The following is a 27,191-nucleotide window of genomic DNA, read 5'->3' as shown; positions in this document are numbered from 1 at the left end:
GTATAAAACCGACTCGAATGGAGTCGGTAAGTATGAAAATAAAGGGGGAAAATGGTGCAAAAGAGTCATATATCAAAGCCACATGGAAAAATATTATTAGATAGTTGGCACAAGGGTCAACGCTATACTTCCTCTAAAAGTAGAGGAAATAGAGAACATCATTTTGCTAAGAGGATGTTCTATACATCTCCACAATAGAGAGGACCTCCTCTTAAAGGAGAGAGAGTTCTAAGAGGAGACACCATCCTCTCTATTGTGGGTGTTTCTTAGGGCTTAGGTGAATACTTTTTTTTGGGGGGGCAGCCGTAAAAGCAAGATGTGTACTTAAAGGGATTGATAATAACATTCATACCAACAAAGTACACTTTCTTTTTTAGTTGCTCAAGTGTTAAGAACCAATTCATGGACTATACCACTAGTTGTACTACAACTGATGATGTAGAATCCGAGCTTTATAAAAAAGTTTACAAGTTTTGTATTAAAAGTTATGAGTTTTATTGTAAAGTTACTGAGGTCTAAGCTTATCTATTTAAACATAAAAAAATAAACTTTAGAAAAACTCAAGAAAAATATATATAAGTTCAGTTAAATATAGATTGGTTGTACAATGTTATTATACAACTCAATGTAGAATCTTATTTATCGTTAAGAACTCCACATTTAAGCTAGAAATGACCCACATTACTCTGTGAAGTCACGACAGAGCCTGAAGAATTGTCATGAGTATCTACTTTGAATTCCGGAGAGGTTGGACTGTTGGAGCGTTACAACTTAGATATTTTGACATTGAATATCAATCTTAAGGGCTTGCTTGGGATGAGAGTAATCATTAAGGGAGTAATAAGAGATAAAATAAGAAGAAATGGGAGGAGATTGGAGCTTTGTGGTGATTGTGGATGGTGGAAAGAGAAGGTGAGGGAGGAATTATTACCTCTATATGGTGGTAATTATTACTTGGAAGGGGAGGTGGGTAACAAATTACTCCCTTAATGGAGGGAATATTATACTATATTTCCCCATTTATATCCATTTTTATCTCCAACCCTCATCCCTTTCCTCCATTTTTTAGTTCATTTTATCTCTATTACCCCTTAATTATTACTCCTATCCCAAGCGAGCCCTAAGTCTTAATAACAACTTCATAGCAGAGTAATATAGTTTCTACTAGTATTTGGCATGATCTTAAAAATAATACCGTTATATTGCTCAACAACTTGAATAAAGTTGCATATAGTAGAATTAAATTAAAGGAAAAAGCATTGATCAATTTTTTTTTTTTTATGAAACGAATGTCCAACCTAATAGAAATAAATATAATAGTTGGTCATCAACCATAACCTTAGTATTGATTGAGATGGTTCTATCATGGTATCAGAGCCAGCGTGACCACTCTTTAAGCCCAATGGGCATTCAAGTTATTACGATACTATCCTAAGCTACAACGGCTACCTCACCATCCAACGTTTCCCCTGTTTATTTTATAGCTGTTAGAATTATCCTAGGAGCCTTATTTGATTCTTTCCTCCTTTTGTATCTAGTATATATATAACCTATGTTCATAATGTAAACATACGATTAACTCAATAATATTTATAATCATTCTTATTCTCAACCTAAGTCTGTCATTCTCATAATATGGTATCGAGCTAAGTTTTTTTTTTCAATCTGCCGTCTCTACTGTCACAAATCTCGTTTTTTTCTTTCTTTCTCAAACATGACTAATTCTGCTGACTCTCAAATTACTGATTCCACAAAACCTCCGTCTTACTCCATTGTTCATGTCGAACAATTGGGTTCCAGTATTACTCCAATCGTTTTCAGTGGCCATAATTATGATGAATGGTCACGCTCGTTTAAACTCGCTCTCATGGCAAAAGGCAAACTGGGTTATCTTGATGGAACTATCAAGCCACCATCTCAAACTTCTGTAACATTCGAATCGTGGCAGGCAACCAATGCCTTGGTCACGATGTGGATTTTTAATACACTCGAATCCAGAGTGCGCATGCAAATCTTGCTCCGACCCGAGGCAAGACAGGTATGGAATGATATTAAGCAACGTTTCTGTCAAACTAATGAGGCCCGTATTTATCAGTTGCAGGCGGAATTGTTCGCATGCCGACAAGGTCCAACCGAGTCATTAATGGCTTACTATGGTCGGATGACCACCATTTGGAATGCAATTCTGGAACATGACACTATGCCACCTTGTTCATGTAATCCTTGTGCTTGTAATTGGCTTAATATCATCAACGATCGTCGGAAGAAGAGGAAAGTTCGTGATTTTCTCATGGGTCTTGATGTCCGCTTTGCTAATACACGCTCTCAAATCATCGGTATTTCTCCTCTTCCCACTTTAGATCTTATTTATAATCGACTTTTGCAAGACGAAGGGGTTCGTAATTTATCAACTCGTCAACCCGACCCCATACCTGACACCATGGCCTTTGCTGCCCCCGTCCATCATGGACCACGGCAACCCAAGGGAGGTCCTGATACACGTTCCACCAACTCGGAACCATCTCGGTACTATTGCCCTGCTTGCAAAAAGTCGGGTCACAGTCTCACATATTGTTTTAAAGTTACTGGGAATTTTCCCGAATGGTGGGGAAATCGTCCTCGGGACCGTATATATTTGCCACCAAACGAAACGGACTGGAGCAAAGCTATTCTTGTGCCCGATGTTCAAGGTCGTGCTCAGTTCGAACAGAGCAAGAAATTTAACACCCCCTCATACCAAGGTACCTTACCAAGGACTACCCTAGCATGAAAGGCTGTTACCATCTCGGTTTCCCGAGGTTAGTATATCTAAGTTACCAATTCCAAACAACCTTTATTAAAGTATAAAGACGTAGTGATTACATGTTTTCAGAATCAACCAAACATTAACTATGAAAGGTCTAACAACTACAGAGAATGTAAGCAAAGTCTTTTGACGGCGGAAGCTAGACTCGAGTGGTGACTCCGCATGACTGTCCCATAGCTAAACATCTGCATTACCTGTCACAATATGCTCACCATCCCCGAATGGATCACCGCAGGTTTTACAAAACAACAACCGGGGTTAGTTACCGTTCAATCAAGATAAGACAGACAAACCATGTAACCGGCTGATCATCCTCCATCCCCGGTCTCCCGATCTCACACAGTAACCGACTACACACCGAAGTGTGTAGCCCTGCCAGATTACCCATCGCAATAGGTAATCCTCGCCGCCAGTGGGTGACCGCAGCCCATCCCCACCTAGTCCAGCTCATCAACGAGCGACTAACAATCCCTGTCCCTTAATGTGCACATCCCCTTCCGTGACGGGTTCCACGGAGGGCGAACTAGGGTGTGAAGCCACTCCCGCAAGTGACCCCACCACAATCACACAACACCACGGCATCACAGCTGTCACAACACCACAACCGTCACAACACAACCACATCACCACCGTCATCACATCACCCATACTCCGATGATCAGCAGATAACAACAATTACAACATAAGCACAGTCTTAAATCAATTAATAGTAACTGAGTAGGGAAACCCTACCTTTTCGCAATCCGCTTACACTGGAATCAACCATACAAATGCATAACAAATATCACGTCGTCACCTACAACAACAATCACATAATTCCAATCACTAACTGCAAAACCCCATTTCCCCCAATTCATGAATAAAGACAAACCCTAGAATTAATCATCAACAACATAGGGATAAAGACTTACCGGCGAAAGAATGAAAGATTGAATACGATAGTTACGATGTCCACACACACAGAGGAGAGATTTGAGAGTGATTAGAGTGTCGTAGGTTTGATTAGGTTTGCAAATGATGTTTTAGAAATTGATTATCGAATATATAATCCCTAATTACTCCCGAATCAAACCGCTGAAATATTACTCGCCAGACCGGATACTCGACCGAGTATAGAGTATACTCGGCCGAGTATCCTCTACTCGGTCGAGTATTCATCATACTCGGCCGAGTATAGCTCGGCAGTAGCCAAACAGACTACACAATCTACATTACTCGGTCGAGTAGGCTCTACTCGGTCGAGTACTAGCCTAAGAAATCCGTAGTATTACAGTCTTCCCCCCTTAAAAAGAACTTTGTCCCCGAAGTTCCAACCCAACCTATAAAACATGGACACCTAACACTAACTCCACCAACACTCTTCCTTCCACAACATGGCTTACGATATCGTCTCAACTATAGTATAGCCTCCCAATACTAACTACCTAATACTATCGGATACCTACAACCTAAATGTTTCCAACTCTATCTTAGTTCATAACGCTCACTAACATCCTCAATTACCAAGACAATCCACCAAACAAGATCAACCATCAAAACGGAATGTTACATTCTACCATCCTTAAAACGAACTTCGTCCTCGAAGTTTACTCACACTCGTAAACATCATACTACTACAAGCACTGCCATTAACTGTAATAAAATCAACCACAACACGAATGCATTCTTTACTCTATACCAACGCTCAAACTTTCAATGGTACCATAACATGTACAACCATCAAACCCTCTTGTCGCATCCTACTCCTCTTAAGATAAATGTTACGTCCTCGTAACTCACTAACACTAGGTCCTTTGCTATACCTCCCATAATCCTCATTACTACCGCATGACAACGATAACCCTCTATAACCTCAACACCTACAACCATTCCTATATCCATGACTCTCTTTCTCTAACAGTTCTCATGCCTCCAATTATTCTGTACTCCCATAACATATATCATAAAATCCTCAGTATAACCACTACTCCATCTATATACATTACCACAAAACGGCATACTTCTATATACATATACACTCATCTCCACAATCTTATCTCACAATCCTCAAGTGTTACACATACTCCCATTAGCTTTTCAAGTTCATCACTTCTATTACCACAAAACTCACCCTTGACTTGACATGATACTAAGTCCTAAAACTTCGGACTCACTGTCCTAAGAAAAGGTGCTAAACCATATGTAGTTTCAAGTTCAATACCACACACGTTCCACTATTTCTTTCCACAACTATGTCCGTCAATGCCTCATCTAAAACAAGATCAAAAGTACTCCAACAACCTCTCACAACTGTGTCCCATTAACAGAATATTACTATACAATGACAACAAAAAAACCCTACCCAACTCTCTTTCATATCATATTCTATTCTCACTCCCAAGCCGACACTGGTAAGAAACATCGGGTAACAAAACAACGTTCTATATGCCCCGACCGACACTGACAAGAAATAGCAGTAAACAAACAACGATCTATGACAACACGAAAATACTCGTATCACGACACGAATTACCGTACACAGTGCACAACAACCAAATCGATAGCCATCACAACTTTTATAATCTCATAACACTGACTGAGTACAACTTCCTTGACCAGTAGACTTTCTTAAAACCGCTCCACTAGATCACGACGCAACATAATAAACGGAATCACAGATACCAACCTTCTGGATATTATCCAGACCATGACTCATGAGGTCAGAACCTCACACAACCATTTACATATATCATGGACTCATAATCGAATGTAACTAGCCAATCCTGATTACGTAAGTTACGACTTGACAATGAATACCTCTCATCTGGACTTAACTCAGGTGTCCTTCATAACATATCCTCTCATACGCACAATTATCACCACTCCGGCAAATGTAGCCATAACATCAGTACCCAACTTCCAGCGAACACCTCATATATCCAAATCTTATACTCCCTCACAACCAAACATATTAATCACCTCTACAAAATCAACCTCATTAGAACAACTAACTTCCCTAAAGTAACATCATCTTCAACCACTAGTGATAATACTATCACACCAACATCCTTCATGTGACTACTCTCTTACTATCACTTCTTAATATAACAATCCGTTTTCTCTCTTTGGTTATCATCCCAAATAACGAACATCCAATCCATCAACAAAATTTTCCTCAACATTATTCCCAATTCTATCCTTTATCGTATTGTCACCTGACCCTCCACCAAAATCTCAGACCGTGCAAACATTCTACAAGTCTCATACTCCCTTAATACCTCGAAACTCACGGTTAACACGTCGTCCTGCTCTCCTATATAACCATTAACTCACGTGAGGCTATCGTACATTTCCATAATTTTCTACCTTCGTGCTCCTTAACTCCGGTCAACGTTCTCTCAACTTACTTCCATCCCTCTTTCCCCCTTTTTACTCAATAATACAAATTAATAATACATCTCCTTTCTCTTTCTACCTAACTCTTTAGCAATTGCTTATTTTCTCATAGCTCCAGAACTCTAATTCCATCAATTCATATCAATATCTTATCGTTTATCCTCTCTCATCTTGCTTCTCACTCACCCTTGTCATCATCAAGTCCAACACTAACGGTTACCCTCCGATTAGTCGTATCTCTCTTTCGTGTCTCTACAAAACCAAAATTTTACCTCATACCGTTAATTTCCCAAAGAATTACACACTAGGCTCACCCCTTGATATTCCAAATTCCCAAACTCAGTCACTATCTACAAATCCACGTCGCGACATAACTCCATCTAAGTTCACTACATACCCTACTTCTCTATCCCTCTACCACAACCTTTCATTACATATATCCTTAATCAACTCAATCCTAACCGTCTCCCTCCATAATTCCTTACACACCCCAATATGCCACTATTCGTATCCCTTATTTCAATCTTTCATTCTCACGTTTCTTTACACTTACATCACCCTTGCCCATATACACTTCTTTTATATTACTTAACACACGACTAGATCACTCACCATATCTCACCAACATGTTCCTTACCTTGATTAGCTCGTCATTCCTCCCTTTCCTTTTTCCACTATCCCTCAGAACCATATTAACACATGTATTCCTTACCCAACACATGTCCTTCACAAGCTGGAATGCTCCTTGTCATAACATCCGGTAACTTACGTATCAAGACCGTCACATATATAAAAGAATGCGTTAAGACACAAAACATATGTGTACATACCCTACGACTCAAAAAAAATATAAGAATATAACCACCGACTCAAACTGAAGGTAAGAACATAGCCACTGACTCAAAATTAAGGTAAAAACATAGCCACCGACTCAAAATAGCCGCCCACTGAAGTACTCGGTCGAGTACATAGCATATTAGGTCGAGTACAGGATACTCGGTCAAGTAACTATATTACTCGGCCGAGTTTTCGACTCCATAAGCGAACTCAATTATCACAGAGGATTACTCGGTCGAGTATTGGGAATACTCGGTCGAGTAGCCCTTACTCGGTCGCGTATTACTTTACTCGGTCGATTACCAACACAGTTCTCAGCATCATCCAGTTTTCGTAAAACAGTCATATCTCACTCGTTACTTGGTCGTTTTGGGCGTGTAACCTATAGTTAGAATCGTAAGAAGACAAGCTATCACCTCGACTTGGAATTACAGAAATATCATTTCTAGAACTACACTTATGTAAGTTTTAAGACAACCCTTCCGTAATCGTTCTTTATACAAATCAAGTTTCCTAAGCCAAAACAACTTGAACATACATAAGGCAACAATAACAATTCAATACCTCTAAAAACCAGTACATAGTTGAACATTTATCATACTCACATTAAAATTAAACAAGACATTCACATATATAGACGCATGACCTTAATCACATGCTTCTACCAACAATCAAGCATTAAAATCATCATGTTCATATGCACATGTACCACTACCATACTTCATGCTCAACATTGTATTAAACAGGTACCATGATCACATTCTTCATGCTCAATATCAATCAGATACAAATTTACAATTCACCCTTCATATTTTACCATGTTTCAACACTTAACATGCTGTAGACACCTCGTTTCTGCACCCCTCGCAAACCACCCGGTGATGATTGGGCCGCATGTTTGACACGCGGAGCGATTTGTGACAGTTCGTAAGATTATCGTCAAGTGTTTGCTCAAATATTAATGTCGACCTCTTAGTTGTCATCTACGTCCTGATACGGTCGTTTTGGCGATAATTAGAGTACATTCGAGTCCGGGTCAAAAACCGTCTCCATTTCGATAAATGTTGTTAAATCCCGAGTCGAATATTCTGAATGTTCCGGATATTTCTATTCCATATTTCACAAATTTTATCTTTTGGCAAATAATATCCCGTAATATTCATAAGATAATCGAATTATTTCCGTCCTACCATAACTCAAACGCGAAATCTTTCTTCAAATGAGGAAACGTCCTGGGAATAGACGCAAGCAGTCTTTGCGCCTCTTCCAAGAGACGCAGTGGCTGCTGCGCCTCTTCCCAGGCCCTTCTTTGCATGTTTTACGTATCTTTTTCATATCTTTCCGAGATTCACTTCCAAAGAGTCTCCGAAACCCTATTCCTTCACGTGATTAGTATAAATAGGAGCTTTCGCTCCTCATATTTCTCACGCGAGTGTCCGCCCTTCTCTTCTCCCTTTGCATTCTAGACTTCGTTCTTACTAATTGGCGCCTACGTGCTTGGACTTCCGACCACGTAAGCTCGGATCTTTCCGGGTACCAGCCTCTCCGTTGCATGACCGACCAATTTGACCAACTACACTCAATCAACTTTAATTAATCAATCGTTTTCCTCTTACGAGGGCACTCTCTTTGCATTCGCGTCGAGCATCACTAGTCGATATCTTAGTTCATCTCGTTCCGTCAACATGTAAGTCTGAGGGTGTAATAATTCTCTTTATTTATTGTATTTTATTTATCGTATCATCATTGTAAGGTTTATGTCGAAAATACCGTTAAAATCGATTTCTAAAACCCTTTGTTAAAATCTGTTTTTGCGGATTTCCAGTAGACAGACGTCGAGAAAAGACGCAAGAATCTGCGCCTCTTGAAGGAGCGCAGCTTCTGCCGCGCGCCTTCGTGAGGCCGCCGCAGCTTCCTCGCTTCTTTTCTTCTTCCTCGTCCTCTGCAATTCGCTTTGTTATTTGTTCGTCCGTTAATTCTTTGATATAATCGCCGTTGATAATTCACATGTATATTGTATCATATTAATCATCGTCATTAACTTGTTTTAATCATCATAAGTCCGACTTAAATCCTAAATAATCCATATTTACGGGTTTTCGTCATTAAATTCAAACCCGAATTTCAGAGATTCAATTTGTTCATATTGGGTTTCTGGGATTCGTCATTGATATAGTTTTCGTTTGTTTATTCACATGTTTGTCGTATATTCGTTGCATATTCATCAGGTTTAGACTAGTTAATTGATTTCGACAGAGGACTCATTCATTAACATCGCTTCATCATGTAATTAATTCGTCATATTCCGTCTCGTCTGTGTTTTATCGCTTTTATGACCATCATTCACATGTAATTAATCTGTTAATCACTTTCATCCGAGTAAATATTATCAATCAATCATTAAATTTACCAATCGACATTAACGGTTTGCGTTCGGCTTCACGACAAATTCACCCTTGGAACAGACGCAGCGTCTGCTGCGCCTCTTCCAGAGGGCGCAGTCCTGCTGCGCCTGTTCCAGGATGAGTTCTGCCTCTGAACTCCTTTTCTGCCTTGACGTAATTAATTAGGCTACGTATTAATTAACTAATATCCGTATTATCACCTTCTAATTCCGGTTCGTTAATTTACTTTATTCTTTTATTCTTTTATTTCTTTTTTCTCAAATCATCCGTTTTAGCGGTATTTTCGACATAAATCGCCTATTCCATTGTAATTATTGTAATTTTCATTATTGTAATTTATTGTATTTCTTTCATTGTTTGTATGCTTTCACATGTAAATGAGCATTAAATCCAACTTCGACCCAATTGTATGCTAATTATGTGTCAACCGACTTAGTTAAATTCTCACATGCTAGGATTAAAACTTGGATGTTGCATTGCATGCATATAGCCGACGATATATCAAGTACGAATAACTTCCCTAATCATTAGTAGAGGCCGCTATCGAGGCGGGCGGGATTAGGTGTTCGATCAAAAGAGCTTCCTAATACGTACCCTCACCCCTTACTCCAGATCTCCGTGAGTACCCGTGTTCATTGGCATCCGCGAGAGTCATTCTAGACATAGAATGCTAAGGGTAACGATTGCTTAGTGTTCATGTCACTACTTTGTGTCTTGACATGACACGAGGTATTCGAACGGTTCCAATTTCCCATAAAAATTGGTGGCGACTCCATACAAAATGCAAACGCTTGTCCCGTTTCTCACCAAGCGCCCCCGTGGGCGGCCCGCTGTCCACGCTTTTGGCGACTCACTGGGGATAATACACTTACGTGTAGCAAGGGTGAAACTTGAACAAGGTTAGGGAATAATTTGTACAAGACAATTGTCGGTTTTCATAACTCGGTCTTCCTAGATCGTTTATTCGGCCTTCCTAGGCCCAACCCAACCCATTCGACCAATCGTCCCGTCTAAACGGTCCTAATTCCTATTTGGGCCTAAGGATGGATAGCGATTGATGTCATCCATACCATGATGCTTACTCTTGTTTGTATCAAGGGCCTTCACTACTTGAGGAAATGGACTAGGAATCGGCCTTACTCTTGTTCGGCACGAGCCTCTCCACAGACTTCGGGTTTGATGGTTCGGTATGGCAACCCACCCTTTAAACCAAAACCCTTCTAAATGCACTCAGCATCCCGTTATAATGCTTGTATAAATGTGTAAACCTTACGTGATCACCACTTCTAAACAAAACCATGACGAATTTTCAAAAAATCAAAATCCTTATTTTCAAACAAGAATTTCGAAATAGGCCTTTAATTAGCGCAAAATCCGGTCAAAACTCCGTCCGTTTGTCGTGTCAAAATTCGGGCCACAAGCCCATTTCAAAACCTCACTTCGAGTCCACTCCTACAACTACACTACAGTTGACTAGGACACACATTTTCAAAGACCTTGTCTTTCTTCAAAACTCACTCAACACAAGTGGCACACACCCACTTCACGAGTCAAAACTTTTCCTCTTTTAGCAAGTGTGATAGAATGGTCGATCGTGTTTTGATTCGTCGCCGATCTCTTATCCAGTTTCCAAAATGCCCGGATCAAGTGATGAAACAAACCTCCAGCAAATTCAAGAGAGTAATGATCGAATCCTAGCCGCGCTAGCCCAAATGCAAATCACTCAAGAACAAACCTATGACCGCCTTGAACTTATCGAAGGCCGTATCTTTGATGTAGAGGGAAGGTTGCCTCCCCCTAAAGGTGAAGTACTACGTTTCTCCAATGACGAGTCTAAAGATGAGAATCCAATCATAGGGACAACCGCAGCTGAGAAAAGACTCCAATACCTAGAGGAGCAATTGATGTACCTTAAGGGGGATGACATTTATAGGGAAAACAATCTCAAGTATGAAGCCGTCAATTCCAAATTACCAACTAACTTTAGCATGACGGATATCCCTAAGTTTAAAGGACACGAGAACCCTTTGAACCACATCCGCGCCTTCAAAGATTACATGTCTATCAAAGGCATCAAACCCGAGATGTTCTTAAGGATGTTTCCTTCATCTCTTGACACCATCCCGAAGCAATGGTTCTACACTTTAGATCACAAAAAGGTCGCTACTTGGGAGGACGCTGCAATCGAGTTCTCTAAACAGTACACGGATAATGCCGAGATCCAAGTCAACATGCGTACTCTAGAGGTTCTTACCCAAAATGATAAAGAAGGATTCACCGACTTCCTAAGTAGGTGGAGGAAGACTAGTACTCAACTAGTTGAACGCCCGGATGAGGCTACTCTCGTGGAAAAGTTCGTGGATAATCTCAAACCCATCTATGCCAGTCATTTGAGATATCAAAACATCAAGACTTTCAAGGACTTAACCGTATTAGGGACACGAATTGAAGATGACATCCGTAAAGGACTCTTGTCCAAAACGGTAGGTCGAGGATATCAAGGGTCCACAAGTCGTTCATACGGCTCTACTAGCAAGACCGATGAGGTTAACCTTCTCGAGCCATCCAAGAAAACTACCCCACCAAGGAAGTTCACAAACCTTGGGGATACGTACTCCAACGCTCTAAAAAGGCTAATGAAACAAGGTAAACTCCAACCCATCGGACCTACTCCCGAACCCGAAAAGAAATCCAAGTTTTGGGATGAAAATTCATACTGTGAATACCATAGGGGCAAAGGGCACGACACAGAAAAATGCTACAAGTTGAAACACGTGCTTCAAGATATGATTGAAGATGGTCGACTTCCAATTCCACCAGGAGGTAAGCCTAACAACACTCAGAATCCTCTTGGAGTTCTAGTGATTACAAGTGACGAATCTACCTTAGATTGCTCACACCTCATTTCTCCCACCGAAAATGAAATTCATGCAATTGAGAAAGAAAGGCTCTACTCCACTATCTCCCCTACCATTTCCGACTTCATCACATGGGCAAGGAGTGTAGATAGACAAGTGTGGGAACTAGAAAACATGGTAACGGCCTTGCGCGATCCCAATGCAATACCTAAAAAAAGTGTACCATTGATCTTCTCTCAAAATGCCACTATGCAAGAAGTAGTCACCGTGGTTGATAAACTAGTCGACCAAATCATACGACTAGAAAGTGATATCATGAGAATGAAGGAACTAGCTGCGGTCAATGGGGTTTAGGCCGATGATGATGAAGACGAATATCTCATTGGAAACTCCTTAGTCAAGGAAATAGTCCAAAATGGTGAAGACCAAGATGTGGATCACCTAACTCGTTCGGGTCGTCCATATCAAAGCACTACACAAAACGGTCCAACCAACGTCATCACACCAAATGACAACGAAGATGACCCCACTGATCATTTGCTCAAGCAATTACGTAAAACCAAGGCTGATCTTTCGGTCGCAACTAGTGGCAAGCTCATTTCCACATCGCCAAGCTTTACTGCAAGCTTTGGCCAAATTGAATGTAGCACATAACTCCACTCCTGAAGATGTAGTCAACTTGGTCTTCCAAGAATCACCTAAGCTAAGTAATCCTATTACTTTCTCGGATGAAGACTTTCCACCTTTTGGCGCTAGTCACAACCTTGCTCTATACATCACTGTCATTTGTCTAAAGAAAAATGTGCCAATGACCTTGGTAGACGATGGCTCCGCGGTCAACGTCATACCCCTCAAAACGGCATACAAACTAGGCATGAAAGAGTCGGATTGGACTCCTACCAATCAAGGTGTACGTGCATATGATGGTACACGACGAAAGGTGGTAGGACTCGCTAACCTAACCATAGCCACGGGACCAATCGAACGGAAGGTTAACTTCCAAATAGTGGACATCGAAGCTTCATTCAACATACTTCTGGGAAGGCCTTGGATTCACACTTCCAAAGCGGTAACATCCACCCTTCATCAAAAGATCAAGATTCCACTAAATGGCAAAGTAGTGACGATCACTTCGTCACCCATCAAGGCCATAATCGAAAAACAATCAAACAATCAAGTCCTTGCGGATCCCATATACGAACTTGGGGGCTTCCAAAGTGTGAATGTCATAGAAAGTGAGTTGGCACCTCTATACTATAATCCCTACTCTAACTTGGTGGTCAACCACATACTCAAATCCCAGGGATACTTCCCTGGAATGCCTTTAAACCCAATTCGGAAGAACACCTTCGCACCATACAAGGAAGGCAACTCGACAAGGATACCACTTGGACTAGGGTACAAACCCACAAAAGAAGAAGTTCTCGAAATGCTTGCTCAAGTCCAAAATCGCAAGCACGTGGGAGTCCAAATGAGACCATATCTCCCCACTCTAAATGGGTACTTCGTTCAAGAAGGAAGTTCGGAACTCTTCCACGGATTTCCCGAACCTTGGCATTATCTTGAGAGGAAGTTAGCCGGAATCGAGATCTTTCACGATTGCTACTTCATTCCTCCCGAAACGGTTCCTACCGTCAAAACCCGTCAAGCACCTTGCTTCGACGAACAAGCTGTGAGCCTATTGTTTGGAGAAGATCGATTCATTAGGGCCGCGGCAGATGAGATCATTACTATGATACTTCAGGACGATCGCTTCAACCCCACCGCGTTGATCACGGAAATCGACACAAAGCAACAGAAAGGGTGGAGAAAATCTATCAAATGGACCAACAACCAAGGAAGGCTCTTCAAGCTCACCACTGGAGAAGGAGAGATGTTCAAAGGAGAACCAGAAGACGATGAGTTCGAGTCGGAGTCGGAGTCGGAGTCAGAGTCAGAGTCTAGAGGAGTCATTAGAGAGTCTACTCCTCTTGTCATCCCCACTCCCTTAGTTTCTCCTAGCTTAGCCTCGAGTAGTCACGGTAGTTCGGGAAATGTCCCAACTACTGTCCCTTTGCCGCCACTGACCATGGATCAGTTGGCTTCTTTGTTTCAACTTTACTCAAATCTTAATATGAATAAATCGTGTTACGCTTACTCTCTGTGTTCTTTCGAGTGCAATTCTGTTTATGATGATATCCGAGGATGACCAAGACCCAGACTTGACCGAAATACCTCCCTACGTAGCCAAAGAAATATTACAAGAAGGGGAAGGGGGACCAGTAATAGAAGATACCGAACCCATCAATGTTGGAACCGAACTAGAACCCAAAGAACTTAGGATAGGGACTACCTTGAGCTCTACCGAAAGGGCCGATTTCATAGACCTCCTAAATGAATTCAAAGACGTCTTCGCTTGGTCCTACAAAGACATGCCAGGATCGACAGGGGATATCGCCGAACATAGAATTCCGATTAAGCGGGTTTCAAACCCGTGAAATGAAGCTTCGACGAATGAGAACAGAATGGGCTCTAAAGATTAAGGAAGAAGTGGACAAACAATTCAAAGCCGGGTTCATCAAAGTTTCCGAGTATTCTGACTGGGTAGCTAACATAGTACCCGTGCCCAAAAAGGATGGGAGAATCCGTGTTTGTGTTGACTTTAGGGACTTGAACAAAGCGAGTCCAAAAGATGACTTCCCTCTACCTCACATTGACATATTGGTAGACAATACTGCAGACCACGCATTACTATCCTTCATGGATGGATATGCGGGTTATAACCAAATCAAGATGGCCATGGAAGATATGCACAAGACCGCATTCGTCACCCAATGGGAACATATTGCTATACAAAGAATGCCATTCGGATTGATTAACGCCAGAGCTACATACCAACGCACCGCAACTACACTCCTACATGACATGATGCACAAAGAAGTTGAGGTATATGTAGATGACATGATCGTCAAATCCAAGGAAAGAGAGGGACATATTGCAAACCTTCGCAAGTTCTTCGCGAGGCTACGAAAGTACAACATGAGACTCAATCCTCAGAAATGCACATTCGGGGTAACATCCGGAAAACTCCTGGGATATGTCGTTAGCCAACGCGGTATAGAAATAGATCCTTCAAAAATCAAAGCGCTGATCGAAATGCCACAACCCCAAACAGAAAAAGAAGTCAGAGGATTCCTGGGAAAAGTACAGTACATAAGTCGATTCATATCGAAACTCACGATGATTTGTGAACCTATCTTCAAGAAACTCAAGAAAACAGACCACACCATGTGGGATGATGATTGTCAAAAGGCGTTTGACCGTATCAAGGAGATATTGGCTAAACCACCAGTGCTCATGCCACCGCAACAAGATCAACCTCTTGGTTTATATCTCACAGTAACTGAAACCGCCATGGGTGCCATGCTAACTCAAACTGTAGGAAGCGAAGAAAGAGCTATTTACTACCTAAGTAAGAAGTTCTTGGAATATGAGTGCAAATACTCGCAACTCGAAAAGACATGCCTCGCTCTTGTGTGGGCAACGAAGAAGCTACGTCACTACATGCTTAGCTACTCCGTCAAGATATATTCCAAAATGGATCCAGTCAAATACCTCTTCGAGAAACCCGTCCTCAACGGACGTCCGCAAGATGGACTCGATGCTCTCGAATCGACCTTAAATATGTGCCACTGAAAGTTATAAAAGGTCGCGCCATCGCCGAATTCTTCGCAGAAAATCCCATCAACGACGCACAAACCATAGATACTTGGTCATTTCCCGACGAGGATATACTTCAAACAGATGTAGACTCCTGGGATCTATACTTTGATGGAGAATCAAACTTAAGAGGATTTGGGATAGGAGTGTTGCTCATTTCTCCTGAAGGTGAGCATACACCGATTGCTTTGTCAAACTCGACTTCGAGGTGACAAACAACGCCCAGAATCTGAAGCTTGTCTCATTGGGCTACAAGCGGCGGTAAGCTTAGGTATCAAAAACCTCCGAGTACATGGGGATTCATCACTGATCATCAACCAAGTTACAGGATCCTGGAAAATCCGAAGCGAAAGCCTCGCACCCTATCAAGCTAGGATAGACCAAGTCGCTCAATTCTTTGATCACGTAACATACCTACACCTACCTCGGGAGGAAAATCAATTTGCAGGAGGAGGAGCTGTCTCCCTCCCATCGATCGTCACCAGCGCCGGGGTCTTCCCCGCAAAGTAGTCTCGGACGTAGGTACTGGGTACCAAACCCGGCTCGCAACACCTTCGGCGATAAGTTCCAACCGATCAATCTCCTCGCCTCGGCCGAATCCGCCCTCATAGCGGTCTCGGCCACACCATCTCCTCGGTCCCACACGGCGGACCGGAAATCATGCCGTAATCCTCCCGGAGTAACTCCCACCTCACCGAAAGGTAGGTGAAACGTGGAAGTCGTATCCCAGAATCGATCCAAGAAAGCGCGGACCAGGCTAAGGTTGGCCCGCAACTTCCTCTTCACGATATCCCTCCAGACCTGAACCAGAGGACCGAACGCTCCACGCTCGATCATGGCCCTCTCCTCCGCCGACAGCCGCTCGTAGTGCTCCAGCGCTGTCGTGTAACCCGAAAACGACCTGATGTTCCCGGCCTCCTATTATGATTTAAAACAAAGCTATCTTTAGTTTTGAATGAAATTCGAAAGAAGTTTGGACAAAAAGAATGAGAGGGAATAGGTAATGAGTAGTGAATTCTTATTTACCAAGCTCTTCACCGTCCCAGTGGACGGGTGACCCTCTGCAGCCCACACGAGGTGCCTACTCTCCCAGGTCTCAGCCCACGCAGGAGCTCCTCTCAGCTGTCGACCTCCTCGCCCGACGTTAGCCCGTCTCGGGGCCTCCTCCTCCTCGGCAGCCTCCTCCTCGTGAGCATCGTCTCCAGTGGCCATCACCGCAGCGGTGAAGGCCTGCTCTAAAGCCTCCTCAACCGTAACAACGTCTATCTCCATGGGAGTCCTCCCAGAAGTAGAAGCCTCATCACCTGCGACATTAAAGTAAATTCAGGCCGCGTCACATGACGACAAGCCTTTGTTAAGGGATTTTCGAGCCCTCGAAGCCCCGAAAACGCCCCTTTCCGGCCATCTTTGGCCATATTCCCGCCAACCCAATCACTCATGTGATAAATTGGGTCAAGACAAGTCCAAGTCAAAGCCTAGTTCTGGGTTCGAGTCGAAAATTCGGCAGCATTTCGCTATAACGGTGATTATGCCCTAAAAAGGTGTCCTGAAAAAGTTGTCACAAACCAAAATTCCAAGATGGTAGAAAGTTTACCCATCATCCAAGGATCCCAAATATCAAGTTTCATCGCAAATGGGCAATCCTAAGGCTATTTTCGAAGCAATTTACGGTCTAGCTGTAAAACTGTCTCAAAATTCATTCAAAGGCTCAAAACTCGATGAAAATTTCGAAGCAAACACATGGTTATGTTCCTAACATCACCTACTATCCATTTCTAGCATCAATTTGGCAAAGCAAATCCATTTGGGGGAAAAGCCCCAAATTTTCGATCAAAAGGGTCGAAAACCCTAAATCTCGCGGCTCAAAATTCGACAAATGCAGGAGATTAATGCAAGATTAAGGCACATACCTCGATTGGTCATGTTTAAAGCAAGCTTTTGAATCAAACCTTGACGGAAATGGTGAAGATTTGAGAGAGAAATGCAAGAATTATGTTTCGAAATAATGAAACACAATCCTCCTGAGTTCGCGTTTTTACGCAGAAAAAGCCAATTTGGGGAAAAGACGCAGCAGGCGCTGCGCCTCTTCCAAGAGACGCAGCTCTTGCTGCGCCTCTTCCTTGTGTTCCCTCCATACGGATTTTCAAAAATTCGTTATGAGTTCGTTATTCGTGGGCCCATCTTTGGTGCGCCTCTTCTTCAACGCTATTATATTCTTTTGGTCCGTTTCGATGATTTTCTTTCGTTCCGCCCGCATTTTATCCCGCGCGCAGCGATATTTGGCGATATTGCTCGAGATCATTATATCCGGCGCAGAGTATTTTGCAAGATCGCTTGCTCACTCAAGATTTCTCCCACGACGATCTAGATGTTCCTAGTCGTCAAAATATTCCCAACAGAGTTTGTTTGAGACCGACGCAAGCGATTCAACCTCGAGTTTTGCCGAGTTCGCTTGAGACCGACGCAAGCGGATTCCCCGCCAGCTTTCTACGACGTCCTGCCGCTTTCAATATTTCTTGTTTCCCAGAGAGTTCGACCAAAGTTCCTGTGACCCTAATGCCTTCAGACACCAAGTTATCTTCAAACCAAAGAGTTTTGCCGAAGCGTCTTCATCCCGCTTCACCCGGGGTATCTCGGGTATGGTTTCTTCTCATGGTCAAGAGCTTCCTTACGTAGTCTAATGGACTTTAAACGACCCTCCCGATAGTCGACAGACTCTAAAATGTTCCCGACGACAGTCCTTGGTTCGGACCCCTTGAGCGCCTCGCGTCGCCATAGTCGTCGAGGTTGTAATCTTGATTGACCTGATGGCTATACTTTGACTTTCGCCTTGTCCAAGCCTCGGTCAAAGTGGGGCTCAGAGACACCTCGTTTACGCACCCTCGCAAACCACCCTGTGATGATTGGGCCGCATGTTTGATACGCGGAGCGATTTGTGACAATTCGTAAGATTATCGTCAAGTGTTTGCTCAAATATTAATGTCGACCTCTTAGTTGTCATCTACGTCCCGATACGGTCGTTTTGGCGAAATTAGAGTACATTCGAGTCCGGGTCAAAAACCGTCTCCATTTCGATAATCTGTTAAATCCCGAGTCGAATATTCGGAATGTTCCGGATATTTCTATTCCATATTTCTCAAAATTTTATCTTTTGGCAAATAATATCCCGTAATATTCATAAGATAATCGAATTATTTCCGTCCTACCATAACTCAAACGCGAAATCTTTCTTCAAAGAGGAAACCTCACGGGAATAGACGCAACGGCAGTCTTTGCGCGCTCTTCCAAGAGACGCATGATGGGCTGCTGCGCCTCTTCCCGTGCCCTTCTTTGCATGTTTTACGTATCTTTTTCATATCTTTCCGAGATTCACTTCCAAAGAGTCTCCGAAACCCTATTCCTTCACGTGATTAGTATAAATAGGAGCTTTCGCTCCTCATATTTCTCACGCGAGTGTCCGCCCTTCTCTTCTCCCTTTGCATTCTAGACTTCGTTCTTACTAATTGGCGCCTACGTGCTTGAACTTCCGACTACGTAAGCTCGGATCTTTCCGGGTACCAGCCTCTCCGTTGCATGACCGACCAATTTGACCAACTACACTCAATCAACTTTAATTAATCAATCGTTTTCCTCTTACGAGGGCACTCTCTTTGCATTCGCGTCGAGCATCACTAGTCGATATCTTAGTTCATCTCGTTCCGTCAACATGTAAGTCTGAGGGTGTAATAATTCTCTTTATTTATTGTATTTTATTTATCGTATCATCATTGTAAGGTTTATGTCGAAAATACCGTTAAAATCGATTTCTAAAACCCTTTGTTAAAATCGCTTTTTGCGGATTTCCGATGAAACAGACGTCGAGAAAAGACGCAAAGAATCGCCGCGCCTCTTCGAAGGAGCGCAGTTCCTGCTACGCCTCTTCGTGAGGCTGCCGCAGTTCCTGCTTCTTTTCTTCTTCCTCGTCCTCTGCAATTCGCTTTGTTATTTGTTCGTCCGTTAATTCTTTGATATAATCGCCGTTGATAATTCACATGTATATTGTATCATATTAATCATCGTCATTAACTTGTTTTAATCATCATAAGTCCGACTTAAATCCTAAATAATCCATATTTACGGGTTTTCGTCATTAAATTCAAACCCGGATTTCGTAGATTCAATTTGTTCATATTGGGTTTTACGGGATTCGTCATTGATATAGTTTTCGTTTGTTTATTCACATGTTTGTCGTATATTCGTTGCATATTCATCAGGTTTAGACTAGTTAATTGATTTCGACAGAGGACTCATTCATTAACATCGCTTCATCATGTAATTAATTCGTCATATTCCGTCTCGTCTGTGTTTTATCGCTTTTATGACCATCATTCACATGTAATTAATCTGTTAATCACTTTCATCCGAGTAAATATTATCAACCAATCATTAAATTTACCAATCGACATTAACGGTTTGCGCTTCCGGCTTCACGCCCGAATTCACCCTTGGAACAGACGCAGCGTCTCACGCGCTCTTCCGAGGGCGCGATCTGCTTTGCGCTGTTCCGGATGAGTTCCGCCTCCGAACTCCTTTTTCGCCTTGACGTAATTAATTAGGCTACGTATTAATTAACTAATATCCGTATTATCACCTTCTAATTCCGGTTCGTTAATTTACTTTATTCTTTTATTCTTTTATTTCTTTTTTCTCAAATCATCCGTTTTAGCGGTATTTTCGACATAAATCGCCTATTCCATTTTCATTATTGTAATTTATTGTATTTCTTTCATTGTTTGTATGCTTTCACATGTAAATGAGCATTAAATCCAACTTCGACCCAATTGTATGCTAATTATGTGTCAACCGACTTAGTTAAATTCTCACATGCTAGGATTAAAACTTGGATGTTGCATTGCATGCATATAGCCGACGATATATCAAGTACGAATAACTTCCCTAATCATTAGTAGAGGCCGCTATCGAGGAGGGCGGGATTAGGTGTTCGATCAAAAGAGCTTCCTAATACGTACCCTCACCCCTTACTCCAGATCTCCGTGAGCACCCGTGTTCATTGGCATCCGCGAGAGTCATTCTAGACATAGAATGCTAAGGGTAACGATTGCTTAGTGTTCATGTCACTACTTTATGTCTTGACATGACACGAGGTATTCGAACGGTTCCAATTTCCCATAAAAATTGGTGGCGACTCCATACAAAATGCAAACGCTTGTCCCGTTTCTCACCAAGCGCCCCCGTGGGCAGCCCGCTGTCCACACATGCCAACATATTCCATGCTCAAAGTTTAACATAAACAATCCTCGATACATCTTTCAAAAACTATCACATTCCACTTCTTTCATCATTTCATCCAACCATGCACAAGATTCAAACTATAGGTATCAAACACACATGACTCAAACTTACAACAGTTTCCCCCCCATGTGACCGGCTTGAGATCGTAAGGGCCTTAGTGCGACTCTGGGACGTCTCCCAAGTCTTTGCGGTAGCTCCAAACAACTCTCCCCGGGTTCATTTTATTTAGACTCCCTAAGTTCATTGGGTTCATTAGTTTTAGGTGCCAGAATCTTCGGCTCTGATACCACTTTGTAACACCCCCTCATACCAAGGTACCTTACCAAGGACTACCCTAGCATAAAAGGCTGTTACCGTCTCGGTTTTCCGAGGTTAGTATATCAAAGTTACCAATTCCAAACAACCTTTATTAAAGTATAAAGACTTAGTGATTACATGTTTTCAAAATCAATCACACATTAACTATGAAAGGTCTAACAACTACAGAGAATGTAAGCAAAGTCTTTTGACAGCGGAAGCTAGACTCGAGTGGTGACTCCCCATGACTGTCCCATAGCTAAACATCTGTATTACCAGTCACAATCTGCTCACCATCCCCGAATGGATCACCGCAGGTTTTACAAAACAACAACCGAGGTCAGTTACCATTCAATCAAGATAAGACAAACAAACCATGTAACCGGCTGATCATCCTACATCCCCAGTCTCCCGATCTCACACAGTAACCGACTACACACCGAAGTGTGTAGCCCTGCCAGATTACCCATCGCAACAGGTAATCCTCGCCGCCAGTGGGTGACCGCAGCCCATCCCCACCTAGTCCAGTTCATCAACGAGCGACTAACAATCCTTGTCCCTTAATGTTCACATCCCCTCCCGTGACGGGTTCCACGGAGGGCGACCTAGGGTGTGAAGCCACTCCCGCAAGTGGCCCCACCACAATCACACAACACCACAGCATCACAGCTGTCACAACACCACAACCGTCACAACACAACCACATCACCACCGTCATCACATCACCCATACTCCGATGATCAGCAGATAACAACAATTACAACACAAGCACAGTCTTAAATCAACTAACAGTAACTGAGTAGGGAAACCCTACCTTTTCGCCATCCGCTTACGCTGCAATCAACCATACAAATGCATAACAAATATCACGTCATCACCTACAACAACAATCACATAATTCCAATCACTAACTGCAAAACCCCATTTCCCCCAATTCATGAATAAAGACAAACCCTAGAATTAATCATCAACAACATAGGGATAAAGACTTACCGGCGAAAGAATGAAAGATTGAATGCGATAGTTACGATGTCCACACACACACAGAGGAGAGATTTGGGAGTGATTAGAGTGTCGTAGGTTTGATTAGGTTTGCAAATGACGTTTTAGAAACTGATTATCAAATATATAATCCCTAATTACTCCCGAATCAAACCGCTCAAATATTACTCGCCAGACCGGATACTCGACCAAGTATAGAGTATACTCGGCCGAGTATCCTCTACTCGGTCGAGTATTCATCATACTCGGCCGAGTATTCCTCGACAGTAGCCAAACAGACTACACAATATACACTACTCGGTCGAGTAGGCTCTACTCGGTCGAGTACTAGCCTAAGAAATCCGTAGTATTACAAGAAATCTGTCCCCACCTATGTTTTGAAGCCAAATGCAGGTTCTGCTCCAAAAGCTCACATGGTGGCTGCTCCTGCCTCCGACACTCAACCTGGTAATATTGCTTCAACTTCTCGCTCCTCTTTATCTGGGCTTGATAGTCTTGATCGTAATGCCTTAAATCCTCAACAATTGGAGGAGTTGACAAAGTTGTTGAAAGCCCGTCAGTCCGAACCTCCAACTGAACACTTCAATGGTATTTCTTTTTCTTTTCCTTAGATTATCGACACAGAGGCATCCCACCACATGTCGGGATGCCTCTCATAATTTTTAAATATTCGGTCTATTACTCCTTTATCAGTCAGTCTACCCAATGGCGATCTTACTCTCGCCACTAAAACGGGAGACATTTATTTATCATCTCGTCTTGTCTTGAAAAACGTCCTTTACGCTGACAATTTACAATGTAATCTCATGTCTGTCTCGTCTTTGTTAGTTGACACGTCTCTTACCATTCAATTTTCACATCATTTGTGCTTAATTCAGGACCGTGCCTCGAAGACGGTGATTGGAGCTGGTGAGCAACGTGAGGGACTATACTATCTCACGGGAGTTCGGACTAATGCCGCTCATGCTAATAGCGTTAAGACTGGTGACTTGGCCGAACTTTGGCACCGGAGGTTGGGGCACCCTTCCTCTCATATTTCTCGATTTTTGCCTTCCTTGCATAATAATAATTCAAATACTTTCCTGAGCAAAAACTGTGATATTTGCATTCGTGCTAAACATTCGCGGGCACAATTTAATTTAAGTTCGAATATTGCGGACAATGTTTTTGATCTTATACACTGCGATCTATGGGGACCATACACCGCAAATGCATCATGTGGCTCTACCTATTTTTTAACTATAGTCGATGATTTTTCTCGGTCAACTTTGGTCTATCTATTGAGATCCAAAGGTGACACGAAACAAACCTTATTAAATTTCTTCGCTTTCATTGATCGACAATTTCCAAAGAAAATAAAAATTTTACGCACTGACAATGGCTCTGAATTTAAACCTCTTCAACCTTTCTTTAATGAAAACGCAATTATTTTTCAAACGTCTAATGTGGATACTCCACAACAAAATGGCCGACTCGAACGTAAACATCGACACATTTTAAACGTTGCTCGTGCTTTACTTTTTCAAGCAAGCCTTCCAATTTTATTTTGGGGAGAATGTGTTTTAGCTGCGGTATATTTAATTAATCGCACTCCTTTCACTATTCATAATGGCAAAATGCGTTACGAAATTTTATTTCAAAAACCGCCTCCAATGGATCATATACGGACTTTTGGGTGTTTATGTTATGCCAAAAATATTAATCGGTCACGGGACAAATTTGCATCTCGTAGTAAAAAATGTCTCTTCCTCGGCTATCCATTCGGAAAAAAAAGGATGGAAAGTGTGCGACTTAGACACTGGCACACATTTCTCGTCCCGCGATGTTATTTTTCTCGAGCACGAGTTTCCATATAAGTCTCTTGATATCCACGACACACAAATGGATACTCCATCTTTTTTGGACGATACTATTGCTAACCTCGAACTCCTTTACCCTCATTCGAACCCAACACCATCCAACAACAACGCTCCCTCGACGACCCCAACTCCAACTCCTAACCAACCGTCTCCTACTCCATCATCCCAACCCCTCACTCGACAACATCTCAGTCCACCAACACCAACACGTCCCCATCCACTGACACTCCACACACAGATGCCACCACCACGCCTATCCCTTCTACCACACACACTGACCATACCACGATGGGCAAAGGTCATCGCACAAAATTTCCTAACTCTCGACTCACCGGCTATGTCCAACCTCCCATTCGACCCTCAACTCACGTTCTCACTGCTTCTCAACCGTCTACAGGTACTAAATACCCCATTTCTCACTCTCTTCATTATGCAAATTTTTCTCCTAATTATCGAAGTTTTCTTGCGGCCGTGACTAAACATCACGAGCCTTCTAGTTTCACTTATGCAATGCAGGTACCACAATGGCGCGAGGCAATGCAAAAAGAAATCGATGCACTTGAGAAAAATAATACATGGACACTTGAAGAATTACCACCCAACAAAAAGGCCATCGGATCAAAATGGGTATACAAGATAAAGTACAATGCAGACGGATCTATTGAACGCTACAAAGCTCGACTCGTGGTCATGGGCAATCGTCAAATTGAAGGCGTGGATTATAATGAAACTTTTGCGCCCACAAATAAAATGGTAATTGTTCGAACTCTTCTAGCTCTAGCCGCAGCCAAGCAATGGGAACTCCATCAAATGGATGTCCACAGTGCCTTCCTTCATGGCGATCTCCATGAAGAAGTCTACATGAAGTCACCACCGGGATTCGATTCAACAAACAATGGCAAAGTATGCCGTCTTCGAAAATCTTTATATGGGCTCCGTCAAGCACCCCGTTGTTGGTATGCAAAACTGGCTTCCGCACTTGTCTCCTACGGCTTTCAGCACTTCCCTCATGATCACTCGCACTTTTCTATCTCCACAGCCGACACTGATCTTCACGTGCTTGTATACGTTGATGATCTTGTCATCTGTGGCAACAACCCAGAGAAAATACAAAGTTTCAAAACATACCTCAACCAATGCTTCCACATGAAAGACCTCGCGAATCTCAAATACTTCTTGGGTCTGGAAATTGCTCGAAATTCAACTGAGCTTTTCGTGTTACAAAGAAAATACGCCCTTGACATTCTCAAAGAAGCCGGTCTCCTCGGCTGCAAACCTGCCTCGGTTCCAATGGAACCCAGCCATCAGTTGGGCACCTCAACCGCCCCACCTCTTGAAGACCCACAACCCTATCGACTTCTAGTCGGGCGCCTTGTCTACCTGACCATTACCCGACCTGAATTAATCTATTCGGTACACATTCTTGCCCAATTCATGAATGCCCCACGGACTGATCATTGGCAAGCTGTACTCCAAGTTGTTCGATTTCTCAAAACAAATCCTGGACAGGGACTCCTTTTCCGCTCCAATAACGATCTCTCTTTACATGCTTATTGCTATGCTAGCTACACCTCTTGTCCCACAACTCGACGCTCCATCTCTGCCTATTTGGTATTCCTTGGCAGCGTCCCTATATCCTGGAAAACAAAGAAACAACAAACCGTATCGCTCTCTTCCGCCGAATCAGAATATCGTGCCATGGCCTTCACACTATGCGAGCTTAAATGGTTAAAAGGTCTATTACAATTTCTTGGTATTTCCCACAACCAACCGATTGAGCTCTTCAGTGACAGTCAATCGGCTCTCCACATCACAAGAAACCCGGTCTTTCACGAACGCAATAAACATATTGAAGTCGATTGCCACTTCATACGGGACGAAATTATCAAAGGCACTATCAAACCTAGCTATGTCCATACAAAACGCCAACTGGCTGACATTTTTACCAAGGCCTTAGGACGGTCCTCCTTCGAAGAGCTACTGTCCAAGTTGGGCGTCTCAAGTCCACCCGCTCCAACTTGAGGGGGGTATTACGATACTATCCTATGCTACAACGGCTACCTCACCATCCAACGTTTCCCCTGTATAGTTGTCATATATCTCTTCCCCTAATTAGTTTATTTTATAGCTGTTAGAATTATCCTAGGAGCCTTATTTGATTCTTTCCTCCTTTTGTATCTAGTATATATATAACCTATGTTCATAATGTAAACATACGATTAACTCAATAATATTTACAATCATTCTTATTCTCAACCTAAGTCTGTCATTCTCATAATACGAGTAAGGGGAACAATAGAAGAGTAAATTAATAATTACTCCTTTTTATATACCACTTTTATAAAATTACTCCCTTATGAAAACCTTTTAATAATTTACTCCCATAAAATGTTCTCAGGTCAAAAATGGCACCCATTTGCACCTTCAGACGACATTTTCCGTCAAAATTCAGATTTTCAGTTTAAAAGTCTAATTTTATGACGAAACTACCACTCCCTCTTTCAATCCATTTAATCTCCCTCCTTCAACCCATAAACTAACAGTCACTCCATTCCTCTCCTGCCTCCTTAGATTTCCGACCCCGACCGTCCTCACCACCCTATCCCTTTCGACTCATCCCATCTACCACCATCCGCAGCACCAGACTCCGGTCACAACCACTCGTCGCCGACACCATATCTCCGACATAGATCGTTAAATTCCTTACCTCTATAAAGTCACATAATTAAATCTGGGTTTTTTGTCGTCTGGGCATCAATCA

The 27,191-nt window shown here is 42.5% G+C and overlaps 1 protein-coding gene across 1 annotated transcript; it reads left to right on the top strand.

The window, feature by feature from the left end:
* The first annotated feature begins 1,714 nt into the window (after positions 1 to 1,714).
* On the top strand, positions 1,715 to 26,452 carry LOC141616943 (uncharacterized). The gene is made up of 4 exons (XM_074434111.1): positions 1,715 to 2,741; positions 22,965 to 23,159; positions 23,265 to 23,555; positions 24,828 to 26,452. Exons 1-4 carry the CDS (start codon positions 1,715 to 1,717, stop codon positions 26,450 to 26,452), a joined length of 3,138 nt encoding a protein of 1,045 aa, XP_074290212.1.
* The last annotated feature ends 739 nt before the right edge of the window (positions 26,453 to 27,191 follow it).

This window comes from Silene latifolia, chromosome X, assembly GCF_048544455.1.
Source record: "Silene latifolia isolate original U9 population chromosome X, ASM4854445v1, whole genome shotgun sequence".
Classification (NCBI taxonomy): Eukaryota; Viridiplantae; Streptophyta; class Magnoliopsida; order Caryophyllales; family Caryophyllaceae; genus Silene; species Silene latifolia.
Note: the sequence above shows the minus strand (reverse complement) of the source record. Positions and strands in the feature narration are given on the sequence as shown.